A 26,529-nucleotide genomic window follows, 5' to 3' on the forward strand; every position below is an offset into this window, starting at 1 on the left:
TTTTTTTTCATTTTGTGGTGGGAATGGGCTTCCATAGTATTATACTACAGTATATTGTATTGTTTTTTTGGTAATCTTTTTTTTTTATTTATTTATCTAAATAATAGAAATTCCACTGTACCCTCAACACCATAAAACATAAAATGAAAATATTTTGGTGGGATATTTAATTTCTCGAGGTAAACCACAGGATAAACCTATTTTTTTAAATCCCTCTTTCAAATTTCCAAGTTTACATTTGCAGTTGGTTCTCGAAAATAAATAAACTAAGCCATAATTACTATAGCTTATAATTATAATTATAATTGTTATCCAGTTTTTTCTATAATATTGAGAAAACGAGATCTTTCAAGTTAAAGTTTATTTTTTAATCAAATCGTTTGCAGTCACTCTATTTCCAATTTCATTGGACATGTTTACACTAAGTTCCACTCCGAGTCCAGACGCCCACGGAGGAGGGAATCTCTCTTGAAGGCCACTTGACCTGGTTGATATGGAGAAACGTCAGTTCCGGTGTACACAGACAGGGATTTGATGTCAGGAGGGTGGAAAACGTTGCTGGTAAGAGATGTGTTTAATATCTATTTTTAAAAACGTTGAACGGGCGACAAAAAAAATAAAACTTCGTCTAGTGTAATCGTAACGGTATATAATATCTCTGACTGTAAAATTGGCATTTGCGGAGCTTAGGGCTGTATAGTGCACGATAAATTGTGTCGCAGATTTGATGTCAGGGAATCACTCAGTGGTGCAGTACATTATGTGCAGCAGGCTATTGTGAGTACTACTTAGTGCTAGTACAGCACGAGTCGTGATCTTTTCAAATACAAGCGTGTATTTGGTTTGATTTACAAAATAAAAGAGCGGTGGCATTTTTAGTCTGTGTTAGTTGATTCACTTGGTGCGCCTATCGCGATCGTGCTAAAGAAAAAGCGGATCAAAACACGTACAGTACGAATTAGGTGTTCCCATGGTATTTAATGTAAAATGATTAACGATTAACATAACCGTTCGTATTTCTTTTTTTCATATTCATGTCGTGTCAATTTTTTCTTTTTTAAAGACATTTAGATCACTGTTGTGTGTATGTAAGCTGTAGCGCTGCCGAACTGTGTTGCATCACTCGCTGTAGTTACGGAGAAGGGAGAAAATCCTTCGGTGAATTTCTTTTTTAATGGGGCGTTAAAAGGGCGTATTAATAGCTTGCTACAAAGTGTCCCTAGCAATGTGTAGTGAGTTTCGGTGAAACTGCCATACTGCGCTTGCGGAGAATCCAGTGCACCTTCCTGCTACATAGTGATCCGCTGCATAAATAGACATTTCTGTGGCTTCTATGTTTTTTCTAAACCGGGTGCAGTACGGGCTGTACAGTATTTCAAAGCGACAGGTAAACATGAAATATATAATAATGTATTTGTATGTAATGTATTGTGCTGATTACAGTAGGCGTGGCACTGCAATAGTGTTTAAAATATATTTTCCAAATAAAAAACAATTTCTAAATTGTTTTTGTTGCTTAAATGATTCTGGTTCACACACTGTGTAAAGAATAAGCGCATTTCATTGATTGCAGCAGCACACATGCCAAAGCACAATAGGTTGCAATTGGTGACTTCACCAACTTTATGCATCCATATTTGGAGCTGTTTTGAAATGCTCAGTTTTGTTTTAGTAGCACGTTAAGAAATTACTTTTTGAGGTATTTTCAAACGTGTTTATTAACTGATATTAGATGAATTAAATGAATGAGTGTGTGTTTAGGTAGCACCATTGCTCTTGTAGTCGTACTAAAGCTAACTCTGGTAAATAGGATATGACCCTGCTGGTTCAGATATAAAACCCCTTTTATGAATCATTGAGAAACCTTGAATGGGCGATAGATCACATGCAGCCTCACCCATCAAAACTGTAAACACAGTGATACTGTTGTGTATTCTCCTGTGCTAGTTACTGTGTTAAGCACAAATGACAGATCAGCAGGTTGTTGTAAACTTAGCTGGTGAAAGCTATTAATTAATGCTATGCAGCAACATTAAGTGGTCCTGTCAAATTCTGTTGCTTGAAATTAATGAAGTTTTTGCTTTAGTTAAAAAAATATATATATTTTTTAACCATCATTTGGTGTAAAATAATCAATAACAAAGCAAACTACAAAAAGATGAAACAAAGTCTGTTTTTACTGACAATGGAAAAACCAACAGATAAGTGTCTTTTTCTCTAATTAAAGTTGAAAGCTACAGCAAATGAAAGGTACCGGATCCAGACAGCAATATTTTATTAAGTATTGTCAACATGTTGTGCTTAGTGTGGCTTGTATACTTGTTATACTGCAGTGTGGAACTTCAGCTAGGTTTTATGGTGAAAAGATTTCAGTCTGCATTTGCTGAGGTCAGGTGGAATGTATTTCCTGTTTGGGTCACTGATGTTAGGAAATGTAGGAAATATCTGTCTTGTCACAAATGACAGTATGCTTTAGTTTTAAATGTACAATAGTACATATCGTCTTTGGATATCGACTTCTACTGCTAAAGAAATACATGCTTTGATATATTTTAATATATTATTTGATATATTTTCTTCAAGTGAAAACTAATAAAATGTAAACTTATTTTCTTGAATCCTAGAAGCATTCTTAAGAAGAATAACTTTTGTTTTGAATGCTTTTGTACATTGCTGACAGTAATGTATTACTGCGTAGCTTCATGATCTCAGGATGTGCCCTCAGTTCTCATTGGGTGCGTACAGTTGAAATAAAGCTTCAGTTTCCATCTGCACCATGAAATTTAAAAGTAGATCCCTTCTCTTGTTGCAGTATATACTTTTAGCTGACGGGCCAGCGAGTTCCATCTGTAACCGAACGTTAAACAGAAATCTTAATATTGCATATGAGAGTGTAGAAATAAAGGTGACAAATATCATCGTGCTGCTTGATTGCTTATTTCTGGTGACTGTTTGACATGCCGCCTGTAAGGACACTCATTGGATCGCGTCCTCCGTCATAGCTATTTGTAGAGGCTGATTTGGAGAAATTGATCACTGTCAGATCAGTCCAGGTGGCAGTTAAAAATGTAGCATTAGTGAGATGTGAAATGCGAATCCAGTATTTCAGGAATGTATGTGGCTGTCTGTATTTCATCTGGGTTTGTTTAGGCATTTTGTATAGCAGGCTGGTAACTAGGAAAAATGTTTTTTAATTTAATGTCTCACTTTTACATTACCAGAGTACCCGGGACCATGGACAACATAAGCACCCGGCTGTGTTCACAACCACTCCGAGACTCCCAAATGTAACAGAAGCAGTGTTTCTGGTGTCCTTGACAAAAACTCTTGTCCTGTTACTTACAGTATTAACTCATTGACTCATTTACAATATCTTTTCGCAAGCCCTGTTGTTTTGATGTGGACAATATGTAAAATGTTGTAAGTAGTAGCCTCTTGAGAATACATAGATTTTAAATACCTGCAGTCAGTATTAGCCAAGCGTTTAGATGTTTGTTCAGAAACAGGTGCATTTTCAAGATGGCTGCCAATTGGCTGTGATTGGTGATTTAAAGACAGCATTGCTAGCATGTTAAAATTTCAAACAAAGAAGGCTTGTGGTTGTTATTGTAATTGCCATGTTGGGAAAAGTGTGGTAAAGCCTTTATTAACTACATGCTCCTGAATTTCTGTATGGTATACTGAGGTTATAGGATGACGAAAGTCTGTGTACAGTAAGTGAATGGTTTACAAACTACAAGAAGTATCAATATAACCCTTACACATACACTGTAATATATACTGTTTTTAATTACAACTTAATAAATCCAGATATATTTATTTTCTATTTATGACCAGACAATATTTAGTCCATTGTGATTTTCATTGACAAGAAGGAAAAGATTGATGAAGGCAATACTGTTACAGTAGGTGGCCAATTGTGATTGAAAAATTTGAAAATTGAATTTGCGGTTAAAGCGAATTCCAAGAGGTGCCTTAGGTAGTTTTTAAAAAAAAAAAATCAGATCATCCGTACCAATATTGAGAATAAAGTATGGTAAAAACTCAATATGATACGGTCGATGTTGTAGGGGTTTTTTGTGATGTGTGGTGGCATACAGCAGGTGACTATTATTGGCTGAAAGATCCTCAGCAGTCTATAAACGGAGTAGTACTGTTAAACTTGCTTCAGATGATACACACCTACAGTACAGTATGTTTGGTGCTTGGTAAATAAAGCTGCTATTTTTAAATGACAAACAAACTGGCCGTGCAGTTGTCAAGGAGTCCGTGACTGGTGTTCTGTGGTAAACCTGTTACGTACTGCACAGTACATGCTTAAGGGATTCTGTTCAGAAGCCCATTATTGTGTCAGTCCTTGCTTCGACAGTGTAAGAATGGTTTGTCCCTCCACCTCTTGGTACTTATTGTTCTGTGGTTCCTCTAAGCTGCATATAATTACACCCTGAGTCTTTCTGTGCAGTGCCAACACAACTGCAGTACTAATAACAGAATGACATGCGTTCCAGAGTCTTGCTGTGTATCTGGAGGTGTTTTAACATAAACATGAAAGTTTGTTATTAAAGACTAGGGTTGGCCAGGGTATACAGTACACGAGACGTGTTTGAATAGCCAGCTTATCAGTTCATGTTGTCATCCTGAGGAAATCGGTAGCATTTAGCTAATTGATTGCATGAGGCCGTCTGATGGACTCTTGTTGGATTTATTGAAGGAATAACACGGATCACAGAATAATTGTATTATACTTACTACAGAACTTTGGATTTGAGAACAAAACTTGTAAAAGCTGTGTTGCAGTATAACAAAAAAAAAAAAAAGCCCGCTGATTAGTGAAGGATGACTTGCCCTGGCAAACAGAGAGCAATGTGTGTGCTTAAACTATTTCAATGTTCAGAGGATCCTTTCAGGTCGCTGAATATATGAAATTAAATATTGCAGATTTTTAATATTTGACTTCCCTTGATTTAAAAATGAAGCCTCGTGAGGGTCGTCATTCAAATTGTCTCTTATGCGCTCGTTGTGTCGTCCATCTGTCACACTACGTAGGTATGGTGAGCACAATAACTATCTTGATCTGGCACCAGTCTTCACTTTTATCATATCTTAGATTTAACGGTGTTTGAGAAATCTGTTTGATTTCCAAAACGGTATTCTATGTGTGTTCGAGAAAATTATTACAGTCCGTTAAAGGAATAATTATAATTTTGCTTCATATTGTTTATCTTCTATTTACTTGTACCTTACTTCTGTAACATCTAGGCCACGCTGCTTGTGTTCTGGACTTGTACTCGTGCAGATCAGATGGGTTACAATGTGCAGTCATACAGTAGTTGTTGTCTAAGCACATTTGTTTTACTGCACTGGGAGTTCTGAACTAGTTCTCTGTGTTGACAATGAGGCGTTATTAACTGTTCGAGAAGTGATTAGTGAATTACAACTTCGGGAGTAAAAGGATACAATGTCAAAACAGTATAGGGGTCTGGTATACACAGTAATACCTGCTGCACAAGAAACGCTTGGTGTAAGGCAGAATAAATGGGCTTTACCCAAAACTAAAGTGTGGAAAATGGAAATCTATAGCAAAAAGGGAACTTGTGAGCAAGTTGTTGCTGTTGAGGTGTATGGAAGCCGTGGTGCCTTTTAAATAAATCTTGACCTAACCCGAAGGTAACACGAGGTAGTCCAAGCTTAGTGCTAATCGTGATCTGTGATTACAAATTTAACACATTTTAATTCTTCACTAAGTCCCACCAACATCTTCTATTTGTCATTGTAAAATAAGCCGTAGGCTACATTTTAGTAGTCACAACAGAAGAAAGGTTTACTTGTGGTCACCTACAGCATAGGGTAGCTGCTTGGTCTTTGTCTGTCGGTGCTTGAAAATATTTGCAGTTAAGCAAGACAGGTTATTAATGGATACTGTTAATTTGGAACTTCCTATATGTTGACATATTTTAACACTGAGCACTTTACAAATGTGCTTTTAATTAGCACAGTGCCCTCAGGTGCAAGGTGTGGTGCTGTAGTGTCCTCATACAGAGCTAAAGGAATCTTGCTGAAGCAGAAGAAAAAGCATTGTGCCGCTGATGATCGGGTTACCTGGGAAACAAATGCATGTGTTCAGCACAAAATTGCGTGCCACTCTTGTTTTATTTTTTAGTTGAGGCTTAAAACTTAAAATGGTTTAATTCTTGAATTCATGTACTGTACTTAAAAATTCACAAACAGTCATCTGTGTAAAACCTTCTCTTATCCATTTCCCTACATTTTAATATTTACTACATAAGTCCAGTAATATAATGATACTTTTTTTTTAATGATTTTTCATAATTGGGGGGAAAATTGTGGCAGATGATGTGTTTGGATTGAGTAAGCACATCATTGATCGTGCTAATTCATTCCAAACAAAAATCTGATGCTTTGGTTACTGTAATACACTTGCAGAGTCCCACTGTCCATGCAAAACAATTCTTTCTGTCAACAGGCATTCATTGTGGGTTCAGCTTGTTACTGACTGGCTAAGCATGTTTTATGTAACCCTTTAATCAGATTGTCAGAGGATTATCAGAAGAAGGTGACTAGAGAGCAGACATGTTGAGGAAAGCACTGTAGGAATTACTGTTACACAATAATCAAATTATTTTATTTGTATGTAAGTAGAGCAGCAGGTGGTGATTTTTATTAGACTAACTGACATGTTAAAGGTTCCAAGCTTCCAAGACCACATACTGTTCTCATCAGGCAATGGAGTTCAAAAGAATTAAAAGTACTAATAAAGGAAAATGATTTGGACTACAGCAATAATGTAAGATGCCTTCACTTCTGTTCATAGTTTTGTTGATGTTCTGTTACCGAGATTGTGCAAGACGAAGGAACTTGAGACTTGCTGCTTCATAGGATATTTTCCTTGCAGGACTTCATAAAGAAGCATCATAAATATGTACTGTAGTTTATCATTCTTGCGTTATACTCATCTTTTCCATGGTGGACATTTGCTCACAGGGTAGACACAGTAACAAGAGAGCCATAGTTTGGTGATCTTTAATTGCCAAGGTATTGTGACTTCTAAGGGTAAAAGATACCTTGGGGTATATGGTAAGAGAATCAACGATTTTAAGAGACGTATAAAACGGAGGATGTGAACCTACAGTACAGAAGCAATTCTGGAATGAATATTCAAAACTGCTTAAAATGTAATAGAATTTCTACATTTTTAAAACTGAAATAAATAACACCCATCTTCTGCAGCAGTGTGTTTCTCTCCTTTGCATAATACATGTAATGGGTTTATTTTACTTCTGGAATATATCCAATTATAGTCTAGTTTATTAAAAATGTAATAATTACTGAATACAGTATTACATTTTTTGTCAATATATTCACCTATAAAAAACACTTTTGGTTGAGTACTAATTTATAGAATTCTTGGAGGAGGGAGCGGGGAAGGAACAGCTTGAACATTTCAGTTTATTTACTGGCTGAAGGCACGCACATTTCCCCCTTCCTCCAATCCCTACATTCTGTGAAGTAAACAAGCTCCTGCTAGGGCAGTCATGCAGTACCAGGAGGGTAATGCAAGTAACAATGGATATCGCTTTTTAAAATGAAAAGCTCCTCCATTGAAAAATATAATGTAATCAGACTGTTATCTTCCCTGGCCTGCATTAGCGACTCCTGGCTTGAAAAACTGGTGGGGCACAGCCCCCCCCCCCCAAAAAAAACAAACAAACAAACAAAAAAAAAACGAAACTGTGCTCAAACCCGATGCCCGATTTTAACCATTTTTATGTAAACTTTAAGCTAGCTTTCTAACATTACCAGATCTTTCATCTCAAACAGTTCTACGCCAGATTGTCACAATCAAGAGAGCTGCAAACAACACTTTACAGGCAAGGGTCTCTTATCGACAGACAGCTGCACCTGCACTAACCTGAGCGTTTGAAATGGAAGTATCGTCACACTCTCGTGCTGTTAATAACATTCTGAACTACAGAAGTCACGTTCGGTTTCTGTTGATGTCTCTGACGTTGGTGGTTTAGCTTTTTTGTTGTAGAAAAACTCCAAACGTAGCTGTCTTTTTGCCATTTTAACAGAGCTACATCAAATTCACATATTTTCACTGACTGAAAAAGTGAAAGTCTCACATGAGAACAAATATAACGGTGAAGGGTCTTAGACACTTGGTTATGTTATTAAGTTTTGAAAGTTTGAAATAAACTGCGCACTTACGTATTTTTAAATAATAAACCCTGGCAATACAGTAGTCATAGCCAATATGTTACATGCATCTGTGTGTGGGGTTGAGCGAGTGCAGCTTGCTTATGTATTCTTATTGGTAAAAAGTTCGCTCTGTGAGCGAAAAGAAAAATCGGCGCCGCCCGTGCCACATCCGCCCCGCGTCCTGTGTGAACACACAGGTAGACCATAATGGGAGGCGAAAAATATAACAATATTGCAATTTCTTTATTTCTTACACGTTTCAGTGTGAACGATCCTAACGCAGTGGCTAAGCCACTGCCTGGCAGAAATCTGGGGGTGCACGTGACCAGGCGTGCCCCCCCTACACGTCTTCACTGCCGGCCTGACAGCTAGTTTTAGTTGGATCTGAAAGGCACTGTTACTGATGCCCTGACCTCTGTGAAAACCTGAATTTTAGATTGACATTGACATAGAGAATTTAATTGGCTACCCTTGAATAGTTTCTAAAACATTTTGTCCTTGTAGTGTTCTGAATGAGTTTTTGAAATAAAGTACCTGTATAAGTGAATTGATATCTCCTTTGTAATACTTTTTTTGCTTCCAGGTAACAAACCTACAGTGGTATGTGACCCTTATAGGTTTCTACTAGGGCTGCTCCGATTTAACAGATTAATCGGACCATTATTTTTTATCACATATAACCAGATACGGCCAAAGTCTGTTTATCTCTCATGTCGCTGATCTTGCAAGCAACTAATGTGCAATTTAAAAAAAAAAAAAAAAAAAAAAATTGAATGTCATGAATCTTAAGGTATGAACCAATCACGATTGGATTTGCTGGTTACTGTAGCTACCGCTTCACCTGAGTAGGCGTGTACTAAACGGGATCTTCTTTATATTTTATAAAAAGAAGATCTTTGAAGTAACTGCTTAAGAAAAGAAAATCTTTAGAAGCCGCCGGTAGTCCTGCGGGCTTTGGAACATTATAGTTCGGTAGTCCGGACCCGATTTTTGGTAGTCCTGGGCGCCCGGACTACCGATTTGTCTGCCCCTGCGTTATGGTAAGAGTGACAGACAGTTTCTTGTTTAATCCCGATTTTGAGGGGTATGTTTTCTTGGCTGTTTCAAAACCGATCGGGGCGCCATTTGGAACGCTTGGTGTCCGTGTCACAGAGTATTTTTTTTTGGTATAGATTGTGAAAATCCATTCTGTAGTTTTAAAGTTACAGAATGGCGTAAAAATTAGTTTTTACAAATTTATTCAGACAATTTTTTGCTCTCAACTAACAAAAAAATGGCTGCGAGTTTAAATACCTCCTTTGGTAGGCTGGTGGAACTCGTTAACGAGGAGTGCCTTTTTGTGGAACCAAGAAAATCAATCAAGCAATTACCGAGATATATGGGCTTTTCTTCGCATGCGTGGTTAGGTTTTTCATAACTATGAAAATACGCCTGCGCACTTCAGTCAAATGTTAGAATGTTCGGTTTCCGTTTATTCTCTTGTTAACTTATGTCTGAGCTGAGGTGAGGAGTGATCCAGAGTGTAGAACTGCAAGCCAGAGACCAGCTACGCACTACCTCTCTTTTACAAAGCAAGGGCTGCATTAAAAAAACAAAATAATAACAAACTACAAACCTGTAATAAAAAGTAATAGACTTATCAATTGTTTATCCTAGTGTAAACAGAAATATAAAGCTGAACAACGTATAGCAGCAACGTGTGTTTATGGTAATAGGTGAACCGCATGTTTTATAATTTAAGAGAATCAGTAACTTATTTTTATAATACTGCATAAACCTTGTTGCTTTTGCTAGGGAGACTTAGTCTAAAAAGTAAAGTTGTTTACTTACTGCATTATTTGACATGACGTTACTTCCTGCTTTGCTATTATGGTCTAGACTGGAGACAGACGCACAAGATGGCAATGTAAACAAGGTTCAGCTGTTGTTGCAGGGGACCGTAGAATTTATTTCTGGTTAAATAAAACCTATTTCATTGATTAACGTTGCATCAAAGTCCTTAATAAATACCCACGCTTACACAAGCTACATATAGAAATTTACACAAAATCTCAGACTCGCAGTCGGTTGTACATCAAATTAAAAATCCAGTGTTTTGTGAAAAAAACCAGTCCACTCATTTCAGAACCGCATTCAACAACAGCTTGCCTTATTTGAAATTCAGCAATTTTTCAGTGGCCGTTTTCATAGTTCAAAACACAAATTGCAATACTGAGGTTAGCATATCTTGTTCTGTTCAAAATTAAATCACTCAATTAAACTAACGATTTGGTTAATCACATTTTTAAAATATTCTTCAGCTTATAATAAGTTGGAGATTTCAAGTTCTATTCAATTTCATACATAACTTGAAATCTCTATCTCTTTCAAATCATTCAACAGCTTTGATGATGCCAATTGTTAGTTTTAATTGAATGTTCAATAAAGACATTGAGTTTGAAAAAAAGTAACAGCAGACACAGGACCAGGATTGAGAACCACTGATCTAATGCATATTAGGCTGTTTCAGAGAACTTTTGAATCCTCAGCAACCCACTGACCTGCCCAGTGGTGGTGACTACCTATGCTGTCTGAAGTGAACCCACCTACTGTACCAGTTAAGCAGTGTGTGCTGGAAAGCCTTGTCAGAACATGGGTGAAGTAAGAACGCAGTGGCGGTCTTACCTGACAATTTCACTTTTTTATGGCTTTGTCTGCTCTTACTGTCACTTAAGATGTAGTTTTTTGTTTTTAATACAAATTAAAGCTAGTTAGCTGTGTATTGCAGTGTTTTGTGCAGACTGCAAGCACCAGCCAAAAAGGGAAGCTTCTCCAGATTTCCTATAGTAGCTCATACTAATCTCCTAAGGAAGTGGTATGTCCGTTTATGCTAATCTGTATTAATAAAATGAATAAGAAATATCCAAAACCATTTGTGTATATAAATGTAATTTGTAGATCAAAGTGGTTTTCCATTTCAACATTACTCTTCCATTTGATAAGTAATTTCCATGTTTTTTTCCATGTTTACTTGATATTTATGTACTGGACCTTTACTTTCAAGCTGTGTTTTTCAAGTAAATGACAATACATTGTTTATTGTTATTGATATTAATTTTTATCAAGCAACAGTTAACAGAATTGAAAAAATCGACGTTTCAAAGTCCCTGTGAGTTTAAACAAGCAAAAACAAACAACCACATTAAAAAAAAATAGCTGCATCAACTCTAAGAAAAATTAACATGTTGCCGTGCTCTGGTGTCAGTTGTGTGCGCAGCAGATTTACAGTAAGTCCAGCAGTGGAAAACGTGTTCTGCTGGCACAGAAGTTCCTGGAATGCACATGTAACTCTTTGTAAGTTTTTCAAGACTTGGAAAGCGTTGTGCATTGACCTTCGACCACTCCAATGGACTGCATTCTCCAGTTCATTTTCTACTGCATTCTCATTGTTTTTTATAGCGTAATCTTCAACTAAAAGCATCACGATAGCACTCTTCTTCTCCATTTCACACATTTTTTTCACTGCTGGCTCAGTCGATTTCAGCCAGTCCAGCCACAGCACTCGGAGCTACCTCACTTTCCCACAAGGACGCAAGTCCCACAAGCTTTGATTTAGCAGCAACCTGGATATCGGGCAAAAGAAACCACAGGTGCTTGTGGCGTGGATCCAAAAGGGATGCCACAAGTGCAGATTTGGTAATTATGGCGGGATCACTGGATTTCATGCGATTCTCCAGAGAACGTCGAACAGCAGACTTAAAATCAGCTGTTTTCCTACTTTTGACAGCAGCTTCACCTTTTCAGGTGAGTTTTGAGAAGACTGTTGCAAATTGGAAAGATATTTGAAGTGGAAGCTGACTGTTCAGCAGACATGGCTGTTGTAGCGCATTTTAAAGTAGAAAGGACAGGTAAGATATCCTCTATTTAATTGCCAGTGCCCATCGTGCAGCTCAAGCGTTTGAGCATCAGATAATTTTATAACTGAGCGATCTGACAGCACAGCGGTTATAGCATACATTTGCTTACTGAGCCTCTCAAACATTTCATATACTGAATTCCAGCGAGTTTTACAAGACTGGATCATACGGTGTTGCTTAACTTGAAGACCAATTTTAAGTTTCTTAAAATATAAATGGAACCACCAGTCCTTACATTTATTTTTAGTCTTCCAAGATTCAAGGCGCCGTTTCTCATTAACCGAGAATGCGCAATTTCGAACATTTTTTTCTTTCGTTTAATATTTTTTCAATTCTGTTAACTTGTTGCTTGATTAAAATAAATACAAATAAGAAAAAAACAATGTATTGACATTTACTTGAACAACGTAGCTTGAAAGTAAAAGTTCAGTACATAAATATCAAGTAATAGGTTTATGAAATGGAAAAACATGGAAATTACTTATCAAAATCACTTTTGGTCTACAAATTACATTTATATACACAAATGGTTTTGGATATTTCTTATTCATTTTATTAAAACAAATTAGCACAAACCGACATACCACTTCCTTAGGAGATTAGCATGAGCTACTATAGGAAATCTGGAGAAGCTTCCCTTTTTGGCTGGTGCTTGCAGTCTGCACAAAACACTGCAATACACGGCTAACTAGCTTTAATTTGTATTAAATTAAAGTAGGACTACTTACTGTAGAAATCACATTAATGTTTATGTAGGACCCTGGAAAAGGGTAAAAGTTATTAACGTAGGGGGCTCCCGAGTGGCGCATCCGGTAAAGGCACTCCGCGTGGAGTGTAGGATGCACCCTATAGCCTGGAAGTCGCCGGTTCGAGTCCAGGCTATTCCACTGACGACCGTGGACGGGAGCTGCCAGATGGCGGCACACAATTGGCCAAGTGCCGCCCGGGTGGGGGAGGGCTTAAGGCGGCCAGGGTGTCCTCTGCTCACTGCACTCCAGCGACCGCTGTGGACTGGCCGGCTGCCTGCGGGCCTGCCTGTAAGTTGCCCAGAGCTGCGTGGTCCTCTGATGCTGTAGCTCTGAGGTGTCTGCATGGCAGGCCTGCAGAGTGAAAAGAAGCGGACAGCTGACTTCACACGTTTCAGAGGACGCCTGTGTCTGTCTTCGTCTCTCTCAAGTCAGCGCGGGGGTAGCAGTGGTGGGCCAGGTTGAAATAAAAATAACTGGGCATTTCAAATTGGGGAGAAAATCAGAAAAATAATTGTGTAAAAAAAAAAAAAAAAAAAAAAAATAAAATAAAATTAACGTAGATTGTATACACTCAATTTAAGACTTTCAATGTAATACTGTTGTAGCTCAATTTTGCCAGAACGTGTCGCCACGAGAGACACTTGGATCGATGAACCAACTATACAACTAGGGAGTGCGTAAGAGTAAAAGGTTTCAAAGTGAAGCAAACGCAGAGTTCATCCATTCATTAATGCCTACATTTTTTATACTGTGTATCTATGTTTGCCCAATGCCTTTTAGCACCCTAAAGGCCTTGATGCGCTGTAGACAGTGCCACACCAGTGCGTCTATACCCAAGCGTCAGTTCCCTTTCCCAGGTAAAATAGTACTTTTATAGCATTACATTTATCGTGAAAATACCCTCCTCCCCCCACTGTTGCTCTTACCTAATATACAAAGAAAATATGGCTGTGTTTTGGGAAGACACGGAAAGTGTGACATCGACAGAAGAGGAGGAGGAGGAGGAAGAAGAGATTCGTAATGTACATAAATTTGATCATACATTTCCGTTTGACTTGAACTTCTTAAAAAAGGAATTTAGATAGTCTTCTAAAATATAGAACTTTTGTCTTTAATCATCTTTAGTACTGTGCCTATTTAAACAAAAGAATCACAGTATATGTATGCATATTTGTACGTGCGTGTTTGTGTGTTTTTTTTTTGTTTTTTTTTGTACAGTTCGGCCTTCATCGCCAACATCACCTGTAAACTCGCAACTGATTGGTCCATCCTGATTCACGGTGTCCATGGAAACATAAGTCTGGAAACGAAATGCCCTCAAAGAAAGACTTTGCAAAGATTTATTTTTAGATGACAAAATAAACATTTCAGCTAAAACGGTAGTTTTCTGTGATAGCCACCGTTTAACAACAATTGTCATACCTTTAACATTTCTATACCGTTACACCCCTGGAAGGAAGCTATTGTCCTGTACAGGTAAACAAGCTGGACTGTGAAAGTCTCACACAGAAAATTGTACATAAGGCTAAACTTCTGTGTAACCTGAATGAGACACACTGTGATTAAGGTGCACTAGCGTGAAACAGGCATGGTTGTTCATTGCATCCATGGCAACCATGCGTACTATCGTAACATTTTAATTTGTGATGTGTCAGTTCTAAAAATAAACCTGAAGCCGTCAATACAGGAAAATTGTGACCTCAGCACATAACTCAACAATACAACATATCAGAGTCCTGAAACATGAGCCGTGTTTGCTTTGGGCCTGTAGACTTCGTGGCACATATCTCTTGTTACTTTTTAAAAAGGACCAGTAAAAGAAAGAGTCTGGTGATAATGAGGTACAGTATTCTTAATTGTTGATGTGTTACTTTAACCCCCAGTGTGCATTTAATTTAAGATTTGATTGAAAATTGGGAGGGTTGATCACTGCTGGTGTAGCTTGAGAGATTTAGTCATATGGGGGTGTAGATTTACTGTCTTTAACGTTTAAACCTTAAGAATAAACTGATTTATTTAAACCTGTTCTGAGAGGGATCCCTGAGTAGCTCACCTGGTAAAGGAATGGCCGTGTGGTGTGCAGGGTGAGTCATGCAGTCGGGAGTGGATTTTTTTGTCCTAAAGCAGCGAGCTTTTTGTGCAGACACCTGCACGGCTGTCTTTTGTCAAGTTGTTAATGTTACAAAACTAGTAACAAGCCACTCGAAAGGTTAACTTGAATACTGAAATGTGTTAGTTTTGTAACACAAACAGCTTGATTTGCAAAAATGGAGAGCATTAAATACACTAACATAATGTACAAAGATCTTCATAAATCTGTCACATAACTTAAATGTTGGATCCAGCACAAAGTAGAACACTACACCATTTTTATCCAGCCCACGTTGACTGCCTTTTTATAATTACAAAGATGGCTTCAACCAAGTTGAATGTAGGAAGGCCATTCATTAGTATCTTGTGTTTGGATCGTTGCCACTGACTTGTAGTGTTAAAGTACATTGAAGATTGTCCTTGGATTTGATCTTTTTCCAGACTGTTGGACAAAAGGGATCATCCTGCACGGTTAACATTAGAAACAGTTATATAATCTTGTAACACATAATGTGTTACAAGATACAACCACTACTCCACACTTGTTAAACATTGAAGCACACTTAAGATCAAACCATGGCTAGGGAGCATACTTTTTTCTACATCCATTCAATTATCTTTGTTTAGCTTTCCAATCTCAGGATTGTAGACTGCAGATGGTATTGTAGGCAGTCCTAATTTGCTGTTGAAACTATTACAGCTTGGTTTCATGGTGCAGATTAGTAGTTTTATTAACCAACCTCAAAGAGTTTGTTAAAGTTGTGAATGTTTACTAGCTAGCTCTGAGGCAGACTGTAGAAACATACTGATTCTCATATACTGTAGAGGTTTGTTATGCAGCACAAATACCTTCAGATTCATAAGGATATAGTGAGCATCCTAAATACTACCATACTATTTAGGAGGCAGCTAGGCAATATATATATATATTTTTTTTTCTCCAGATTTTGCCTTCCGTCATAAGGAACAGTTAATCTCAACAGCTGTACAGTATGCTTATAGAAGCCGAGATTATCATTATTCTTTTTTAGATTCTTGCAGTGTGATATGCTTGACTTTCTTTAGGGGTAGAAGCTGTAAAGGAAGATATGCAGTTGTCTTTTTAGGCAACTGCTCTGTAATCTTTGAGCATAAAGTAACCCAATTAAATGCAATTAAAGGTATGCTTGCTGATTGAGACGTACATATTATTATTATTATTATTATTATTATTATTTGTTTATTTAGCAGACGCCTTTATCCAAGGCGACTTACAGAGACTAGGGTGTGTGAACTATGCATCAGCTGCAGAGTCACTTACAGCTTCGTCTCACCCGAAAGACAAGGAGGTTAAGTGACTTGCTCAGGGTCACACAATGAGTCAGTGGCTGAGGTGGGATTTGAACCGGGGACCTCCTGGTTACAAGCCCTTTTCTTTAACCACTGGACCACACAGCCAGGATATGCAATGGTTCCCATACGTTCAAAGGTCATATCTTCACAGCCACAGGGTATTTGCTTGAAGAACATCCTGTAAATAAATGTCATGAGAATCTACTTTTATCAGGCTACTGGCTGTGCTGCTGAAGGCTGTATCTTGGGAACTGCTCATCCAATTGTGACAAAACTGTTCATAGGCATTTTTTGTGAAACCATATACAGTCTTCTGGACCAAATGATGAAAGCACATCCCTAATGCTTCTCATCCCCTCATCAGTCATGCGCTAACATTAGGACCAAGAATTTTGTTTTCAGAACAAGGTTATTCAGTCTTTGTTGCCAGGAGGTGTTTGTTTGGATTGCAAGCCCCATTACGTTCGGCTGGAAAAAGCAGATGAAGTACAGATTTGTTTGAAGACTGCAGTGTGGATGCCATTGTACTTGAACCGGGATGTACCAACCCTAGTCAGGTTCTACTGTAACCTGCCTGATTCCAAGCGTCCGAGAGATTGGAGACAAATTATTCAGTAAAGAGCCGAAACCTTCTCGGGGGGGATGGGGATGTTGAAAGCCCTATATTCCACTTCAGAGTTTGTTTAGGGGCATATACAGAAAACATGTCTGCCTATAATATGGTTCTTGTGAAATGCTAACAGTGGAACAAAAACAGCATTTGATTGTTAAGCTTAACAGAGCCTGAAGATTTATAACCTGCTACTGCTGCAAATAGGAATAGCAGAAGCATGCTTTTTTTGGCTCATCCATAACTGTAAAAAGCTCAGTGGTAAAATATGTACCTGTAGCAAAACTAAAAGAAACTTATTTCACAATTGTTGACAATAGGTCTTTCTCAATGTTGGAGTGGCATGCTATACAAACACATTTCATGGCTAAGGTGCTTTCTCAGACAACACAATGGTATTTATTTCTTTAAATCAACAAAAAACTGTGGTGAAAAGTGTCCTTAAATGCTGTCTTATTGGCTGTTTGGTACTAATTACCGGACACGTCCCATGGCTGGGAGTGTATTTATAGTTGTTTATTATATCTACTGTTTCTGGAATTGGAATCATCATCAACATATAGCTCTCTCAACAGCAATGCAGCATATAGCAGTAAATCTTAACTTTGTTAACAGGCTTTAATATGCAATAAACACATTTTTATAATTGGAGTAGTATTCACTGACATGTTAAATGCTTTTCCTTTTTTTTTTTTTCAGTGGAAACAAAATGATGCATGTCTAGAAAACATTGACACTGCATAATATGAAGTTGAATGTAGTCTTGAGTTCAGAATTCCAGCTCTGCCCGCCTGGTCTAGGGTCTTGGGAGATGCTGTGAGTTTGAAGTTCAGTGACAAAGTGGGGTCTATTGTACTGATCTATACACAACGGTGTAGGCGATAACACAGTATAACAAGTAGCTTCTCCTTCAGTTACAAAGCATTGGTGGAAAGTTGATTCTCATTGCATGGCAAATTAAGGTGTTCCAGGTTTTAATGTGGGCTTTTCCTCTGGGCGGTTGCCTAATAAGACTCAAGTATGACTAGCTCATAGTAATACCTGGAAATAGCTGTACCTCAAAAAACCTCAAATATCTGTACAATATTTCCATCATTGAACAGTGAAACGTGGATTTCATTTCACGATTCCACTTTTATCATCTTTTTCTATACTAGTGGAAAATGACTGGCTTTACATGTTGTTTAGGTGATGAGTGTGCTATAACAGCCTTTAGCAAGCACAGGTTTCAAGTGCCTGCAGGTTCAAGAGTCCCTAACATTCAAAGGGACTGTAAATGCGTTTAAAGAAAACTGTTATGGATATAGTCATACATACTATGCATCTATGGCATCCCATTTCTATTGCTCAGTGTCTTTAATTGCTTTGCTGATTTGCAAACACATAGGGAACCTAGCTAATGAATCTGCTACAGTATCTTATAATCTGCCTAGCCAGGGATTCAGACTGTACTTCATCTACAGTATAATAGTATAATAACCCATAGTTGGATTATTGGTATGTGCGATGCTAAACCACAAGGTTAAATTGTACAAGATAAAAATGAGTACAAGTTGCTTGTAATATGGCTAATCTGTTTAATGCATTTTCCTTTTTTATATGTCAGATATAATGGAAAATTGCTCAATTCACCATGTATGTAATGTAGCCTTGTGACCGAGCTGTTGAGTGGCGTGTGGGTGGTGACGTCACGGACCAGGAAGTAAACAAAGGCAAGGAATGGCGGTGGAGAAACTGCAGCGCTACGGTGCTCAGCGTTTTTATTAAATACACAAAACAAAAGGTTTAAACAAAACAAACACCAAAACACTAAACAAAAGGGCACGTTGGCCAAACAAATAAACAAACAATAAGGGAAACAAGTATATTCATATATAGCAATTGTTTTTCTCTCTTTCTCTCTTTCTCTCTCTCTCCACAAAACATGTCTCGCCTCGGACACTCTCCCTCTGAGCACGGACAGCTGCAGGCTTTTATATTCTGGCCGAGGGGTTAACTAGCTGTTAATTATCTTATTACCATAGGCCATAGTCTGCACGAGTTTAGTAAGGATGCGTGACTGTCAGCTAGTTAAGTAAATCACTAGCTGATCAGTCACGCATCCTCACGAGGTTTAATAATATGAATATAAAACAATAACTAATACGCGGCGCTTCGCCCTAATCTAAACATTGAAGACCTCTCCTTATAGTTATTTGTAGTAACTGTCTGTACATGTTACCCAAAACAAGAACAGGCTGTATTAAATTCCTATTGCAGTGGGAGACCTACTGTGGTGCCAGTGTTGCTTTTAAATTGTGTTAGGATAGTGATTGAGGTAGAACACTGGTTGTTAGGACAGCTGGTGTTGTGCTGCACACAGACAGACTGATCACATCGGAACAAAACTGCGTCTGAAAAAGATTCGACAATCTTCAATCTTCAAATCTGAAGACATCCTGACTGAAATCTGCATAATCTTGGGTTTAACCACTTCAACACCATGACGTACGCACGTTCGTCAAATGAAAACCCACTTACAGTACCATGCCATACGTGCGTACGTCAAGTTTCCCATTCTATTCTATGACCAGTTTCTCAGTCTAGTGTTTCAGGTTTCATTCCCTAAGGCAGTGCTAGTACTGTGGAATGTGCAATGAAAGATGGGGGAGGGTCAGGTGACATTTGTATCTAATTGCGTGTTGTGTAGAGATTCCAATCTACCTGTGGGCGTTTAGAAGACTGAGATATATTGCAGGAAGCCATTCAACTTTTACAAGTATATATATATATATATATATATATATATATATATATATATATATATATATATATATATATATATAGTGTTTTAATTTTATTTTTTGTTTTATTATTAGTTTTACTTGTTTAGTTGTAGTTTATGTAGTTTTTAGCGAAAGCTAAACATGGCAACGTACGTGGTCTTTCTATAATAAGCAACAGGAGTGAAGTTGGTTCGGAGGATTTCGATACCAGCGACAGTGATGCTGACTTATCACTCAGTGATGATGATGAAGAGGATGTGGAGCCAAGAACAGTACAAACTGTACAAACAAAAGAGCATGCAGCTACTTTACAGGTAAGCCAGCTGCAAACGGGAAGCTGTTTGATTTGAAATGGCAGTGCTGTGACAAAATACTGTCAAAACACAGCACTGGGTACAGGCAATGCGGCAGCCAGATCCATCACAGTGCCTGCAAAGTAGCTGTGTACACGCATTTGTGACTATCCCTCCAACACAAGCTAAGCAGACAACGTAAAAAAAGTACAGGGTCTGCTATTTCAAATGAAAACAAAAGACACAAGAAAAATGTGCACTGGTTGCGAAGGCAACCCCGGGTTCTGTTGTAATGAACATTTCAATAAATGGCACAGAGCAAGTCGATAATGGCACACGTTTTGATGCTGTTTGACTTTTATTTGATAATTACTGCTTACTGATTTATTATTGTTATTAGCAGCGTTTTTGTTTTCATTATTAAAAAAAAAAAGCAACATGTTTTTAACTCCTATATTGAATATGGGTATGTAGTACACAGCATCATAAAGGGTTAATGAAAAACACAGTTTAGGTCATTTATTTGTGTTTTATTCATCATATGTTACAGGTTTGAAAACATTATTATTATTATTTTCAAAATCTGGTACCTGGGAATGGGTTTCATTTTTACATCTGGAGTTGAAGTGGTTAAGGGCACGCACACTGCTACGATTCATCCAGACTCTGTATGGCCAGATGAGATGAGTCGGGCTGTGTGCGCAGGGCTTAACTCTCTTAGCTATAGTTTGGGGAGGAAAAAAAATCTGGATTATAATTATTTTTATGTTTTAGTTTGGTAAACTGGCATCTGTTTTTAGGATTTTACCAGATAGTGTCAATATCATTCTCATATTAAGTTATCAGTTAAATTTCATTAAAAACTAAAGTTGAGGTATAAATTGGTTATTGCATTCCAATCAAAGTGCCAGTTTTACTCAACTGTTGAGGAATACATAATATAAGTCTAGTAGTTTCTCAATCCAATCCAGTCCAATAATCTCTATTCATTTAAAGCCAACCACTGTTAATGTAACACTTTCTACACTAAGTAACTTTACAGAAAACCTAGCATAACCAATCCATAATTGTGGTCTGCTGTTTTGAGTGTACTACTAGATATCGATATGCAGTTTTCTGGCATTATCTTTCCTACAAGTGTTGTGCAGTTTTGAAAAACGTTCAGTGATATCTCTTGGAAGGTAAGCATACTGTAAATCAGTTATTCTTCTTGCGTCTTTCAGACCCTGCTTTGCCCCTGTGCTATGACATTTAAAGGGAATGAAGTCACAGTGTTAGGTCAGTAGAATGCAGCAGCACTGACTCTGACTGTAAACACAGATTGCGCACTATTGCTTCTTGGCATGGGGATGTGGGAATTGTTGATAAAAGAAAGTTTAACGTTGCAGACTGCTGCAGTTCCCCAAGCAGACTGGGAAACTGCCACAGAATCAGTTTATTTTTTCCAGCGTTTTAAAAGTATTCTTTGTGTAAACTACAGAAGTCAGCTTTCCCAGTGTCTTTTATAAATCACAAAGAAACAGCAGAGTTGCAAGGCTCAAATAAATCTATCAGCTGAACACATGATTAGCAAAGTCCAGGATATGCTGTACCAGACCATGCATCACTGGAGCCTCGGAAAAGCAGCTATTTAAAATTTAAAATTATTTTGGTTGGTTGTAAACTAGATGGAACCTAAAGGCAACCTTGGATTCATATTTTGAGTGTATTTTTTTTCTAAATCCACCATTACAGTAGATGGCATTTTGATAATGTGTTATTGCAGTTATTTTCTGAAGCAAATTAGGTGGTGTTTTTCCTCGAAATGCACATTTATCTTGTGGGCATGTGAATTTACATAATGATGTTAAAGCATGAGGCGATACTGTGTCAGTCTGTCCTTGTGTAGCAGCATGCGTGTGTGTTTACAGAGAATCACACATTTCAGTTGCAAACCAAGCCCTAGAACAAAGCACTGAGGAAATGTCATTTTACTGTACAGCATTTTCAAAGGTCCTTCTCATAAATAAAATGCTGGTACTGGAAATGGTGTCATTCTTGTTAGCTCATGTGTTGTCTTTCTTCTCTGTTACTCGATGATTCAGTGAACTGTTCCCCGTTTCTCAAAACTGACCATTCTATGAACTGTGTTGGTGTAAAGGGTGCAATTGTAATAATGCTTGCATCACAAAATCCCATATATCCTTTGTTACATGTGAACAAACCCTTTGTTAAAGATAAAAACACTACATTTTAAACATACTACAAAAAACAATTGACTGTTACATTGCGACAAAACAAAGATCTATTTTCTTTTTCTGGGATGTTTTTACTCTTCGTTCCACTATTGGAATGATTTTCTGTATTAAAAGTACATCTGCAGTGCAAAGTAAAACCACGAGAAATTTTCCCCAAGATAGTGCTAATGACATTGAGGGCTTCACCTAGTGAGCTGTAAAATTTGTGTTTGATTTATTTTACAAAATGAATAGGAGGTCCATTTCTTAAACACTTAATTTGAAGCAAAATTGTAACAGTATACTGTAATAATGTACTACTGTAGTTACAGTTAAAAGTTCATTTTATTGTTCAGTGTAATCTTTTGCCAGTTTAAAAAAAAAATTGCTTCATGCCCCTTTACTGTAAGTCAGATTTTATTTATTCAGAAAATTAAGTCATTCTTCATGTTACAGTAATGTTTTTTTCAGTTTGGTAGCTGGTACATTTGCATATAATAATTGCATATTATTACGCAAACAGTAATGTGCAGGCCTTCTCATTTAAATTGGGGGTGTTGAAATAGCCAGAAGGGCACAAATGAGTCCAGAAGGGCACAAATGAGTCTCTGCATCATCCAAAGATTGTTTTTTATGTATAGCATGTATGTTAAAGTGAGGTACTGTATATGTTGGACAGTCAGTCCCCATAGAGAAGCAGGATAAGAAATTCCAATTAGATAGCCGCTACCCATTGTTTTGTAACCTTTGCAACTTTATTTTTCCGTTTTTTTCTCTTGAAGGAAATGACCTAGAGGCCTTACAAATACATGTGTGCTTTCTTACTTCAGACGACAATTGGGGTGAAACTCAATCTGGAAGCGCCACTTGTTTCCACTAGAACATTATTACTACCTCAGCAAGGAGAAGGAAAGGAGAGGGAGGCCTGCGAAAACAAAGTCGCATCAGTTTTTAACAACTCGGTCTTGCACACTCCTTTGAAGTCAAGACAAAGCAACAGAGAGCTTTTGCTGCACTATGTGAAAAGGAGCATTGACGGACTGGATCTGTCAAAGTATTTAACCTACAATTTCTCCGTGATTCCAAACGCAGAAAGAGAGCTTGGTGACTTTCTCCAGGGGAGAGCCTCAGCACTGTAAGACTATTTTTGTTTTTGTGTTTTATTTTATATCCTCGCTGTTGACCAGTGTTTTAGAACTTGAGAAAGCTGAAGATTAAACAGAACTGATGGTTACTGAAAAATAAACATTTGAGGATTTTTTTCTTTTTTTTTTTTTTTTTACTTTTCAACAGTGATCTTGAAATCTGATTAGTCACCCACTAATGACCTTCTATTTGATTTAAAATAGAAGCGACAGGAAGTACTTTTCAGCTACTTATTCCTGGGCATACTTGGACTGTTACAGTAGTTGCGATCTGCAGCAGGGCTGCACAGAAAATAACACTAGGTCAGCAAAGCAGCTGCATTTTTTTCTCTCTGCACACACACAGTACAAGGACTGCTGCCTTCGGAAATGCCTCTTTGTGAAATTGAGCACACAGTCTACAGCTATCTTCTTTTTACTTTTGCAGAAGAATTACCCTTGAGGCTGTGATCTCAAAACCCACGGGGAATCAGAGCCAGCTCAACACCTATGTATTGTTGCAGCGCGCAGGAAAGTAAAATGGACTACAAGCGGCGCTTTTTGCTTGGCGGGTCTAAGCAGAAAGTGCAACAGCACCAGCAGTATCAGATGCCGGAGTTGAGCAGAACCCTGAGCGCCCCATTGGGCTCGACCACCACCGCCGCCTCCTCCTCCTCCTCCTCCTCCTCCTCCACCTCCTCCTCTCCATCCTCCCTGGCCTCTACAGCTACTGCTGGGGGCAACTGCGGCCCTCACACCACCCCCATCGCCGACATCCAGCAGGGAATCTCCAAGTATCTGGACGCTCTCAACGTGTTTTGCCGGGCCAGCACTTTCCTCACAGACCTCTTCAGCGGTGTTTTCAGGAACTCACACTATTCCAAAGCAGCTATGCAACTGAAAGACGTGCAGGAACATGTCATGGAAGCAGCCAGCCGGCTCACGGCAGCAATAAAGCCTGAGATAGCCAAGATGCTGATGGAGCTAAGTGCGGGAGCCGCCAACTTCAAAGACCAAAACGAGTTCAGCCTGCAAGACATTGAGGTAAGCAATGAAATATGTTTGTGTGGATGAGCGGGTTTAGGTAGTTTACTGTTGAGATGTACTGTCTGCATGTGCAGGTGTGGCTGATGTGATCATTCACTATGGAGCTTATTACCACAACTGTTAAGTGGAGCACTGTGCTTCCCTCACATGCAGAGAAAGAATTACAGACACAGGTACGCATTCACACAATGTTTTTTCTTCCTGTGAATACACCTGTAGGCTTAGCTTGAGTTAATAATTTAAGAAAGAAGTTTTATTTTTATTTTTTTCTTCATAGTTTATCTCAGTTTTTGTTTGTGTGGTCCAGTTTAATGAAAGGTGATGTAAGAACTACATGAAGAGTTGTAAAACAAGCACAGGGAGGTCTAACATAGAATGAGAGCTAAAAAAGAAACACAAAGGGACAGATTTATCTTTCATGCATGTCGACCAGGTAAGATTTGTTTATAAAGACACCTGTAGGAATTGTCTTTAGTTGCACTAAGCAGTCTTGTTGCTGAACTAAATTAGGTATGTCATTCTTGGTTGTCCGATTACCTTTAACAAGAATATTGGCTTGATTTTTACAGTAGGAAGGCTTCAGCAGTAGTTTTCTGGATGGCATGTGAAAATCAATGTAGTCTTGTGAATAGAAAAGAGAGACAGAAGTGATCTAGCTTGAAAAAACTCTAGCAGTCAAAAGTAACAGATTGAACGGTTCTGTATTTCTGTGCTGTCCATTGATCCACTGTTGATGAAAACTACTTGTGAATCTGGGCTTTACACTAGACTGTTAATTTTTGTAATTTGAAATGCCTGTTAATTTAGTGAAAAGGTCAGTAACGATGGCACTGGTGCCCCCCCACTGTCAATTGTAACAAATTGTACGTTTTATAAGCTATACTATATTTGTGTTTTACATTTTCTAGTTTAACCCCTTTGCTGCTAGGGGTTTTTCCACCCCCAGTGCTAGAGGTTTTTCTTGAATTTGGGACTGAGTTGTTTAAAAGTCAAATTTCTCACAGGTCTCTAAAGGAAACATAGGAAACCTACAGTGCCCCCTGTCTGATTTTCTGCTTTTTTGCATATTTTTGACACTGAATGTTATCAGATCTTCAACCAAAACCTAATATTAGATAAAAGGGACCCTGAGTGAACAAATAACCCAAAAATGTGATACATATTTCATTTATTTATTAAAGAAAGTTATGCAACACCCAATGCCCCTGTGTGAAAAAGTAATTGCCCCCTTAGACTCAATAACTGGTTACGCCACCTTTAGCAGCAATAACTGCAACCAAGCGCTTCCTGTAGTTATTGATTAGTCTCTCACAGCGTCGTGGAGGAATTTTGGCCCACTCCTCCATGCAGAACTGCTTCAACTCAGTGACATTTGTGGGTTTTCGAGCATGAACTGCTCGTTTCAGGTCCTGCCACAACATCTCAATGGGGTTTAGGTCTGGACTTTGACTAGGCCATTCCAAAACTTTAAATTTCTTGTTCTTCAACCATTCTGATGTAGACTTGCTTGTGTGTTTCGGATCATTGGCTTGCTGCATGACGCAGCTGCACTTCAGCTTCAGCTCACGGACGATGGCCTGACATTCTTCTGTAGAATTCTCTGATACAGAGCAGAATTCATGGTTTCTTCAATGATGGCAAGGTGTCCGGGTCCTGATGCAGCAAAGCATCCCCAAACCATGACACTACCACCACCATGCTTGACAGTTGGTATGAGGTTCTTACTATGAAATGCAGTGTTTGGTTTTCGCCAGACATAACGGGGCCCATGTCGGCCAAAAAGTTACACTTTTGACTCATCTGTCCATAGAACATTGTTCCAGAACTCTTGAGGATCATCCAGGTGCTTTTTGGCAAACTTGAGACGAGCATTCATGTTCTTCTTAGTGAGCAATGGTTTCCGCCTTGCTACTCTGCCATGAATCCCATTTTTGCCCAGTGTCTTTCTGATGGTGGAGTCATGAACACTGACCCTAGCCGAGGCGAGAGAGGCCTGCAGATCCCTGGATGTTGTTCTAGGGTTCTTTGTGACTTCCTGGACGATTTTACGCCCTGCTCTTGGAGAGATTTTGGCAGGATGGCCACTCCTGGGAAGATTCACTACTGTCCCAAACTTTCTCCATTTGGACAATTTGGCTCTGACTGTGGTTCGGTGGAGCCCCAGAGCCTTAACAATGGCTTTGTAA

The 26,529-nt window shown here is 38.4% G+C and overlaps 1 protein-coding gene across 5 annotated transcripts in view; it reads left to right on the forward strand.

Annotated features, from left to right (window-relative positions):
- Window positions 1–421: 421 nt before the first annotated feature.
- LOC117424582 (granule associated Rac and RHOG effector protein 1-like) overlaps window positions 422–26,529 on the forward strand; it is a 57,848-nt gene continuing 31,740 nt past the window's right edge. Inside the window, exons 1-3 of one of the 5 annotated variants that reach the window (XM_058992569.1) lie at window positions 422–561; window positions 22,955–23,307; window positions 23,745–24,340. In XM_058992569.1, the coding sequence (XP_058848552.1) occupies window positions 23,807–24,340 (534 nt within the window). In that variant the 5' untranslated portion in view covers window positions 422–561; window positions 22,955–23,307; window positions 23,745–23,806. Of the gene's footprint in view, window positions 562–1,231; window positions 1,388–19,831; window positions 19,978–22,954; window positions 24,341–26,529 lie in introns of those variants that run through there. The other 4 variants (XM_034041059.3, XM_058992572.1, XM_058992571.1 and 1 more) reach the window with 4 other exon arrangements.

The sequence above is a fragment of the Acipenser ruthenus genome, chromosome 19 (genome assembly GCF_902713425.1).
Source record: "Acipenser ruthenus chromosome 19, fAciRut3.2 maternal haplotype, whole genome shotgun sequence".
Lineage (NCBI taxonomy): Eukaryota > Metazoa > Chordata > Actinopteri > Acipenseriformes > Acipenseridae > Acipenser > Acipenser ruthenus.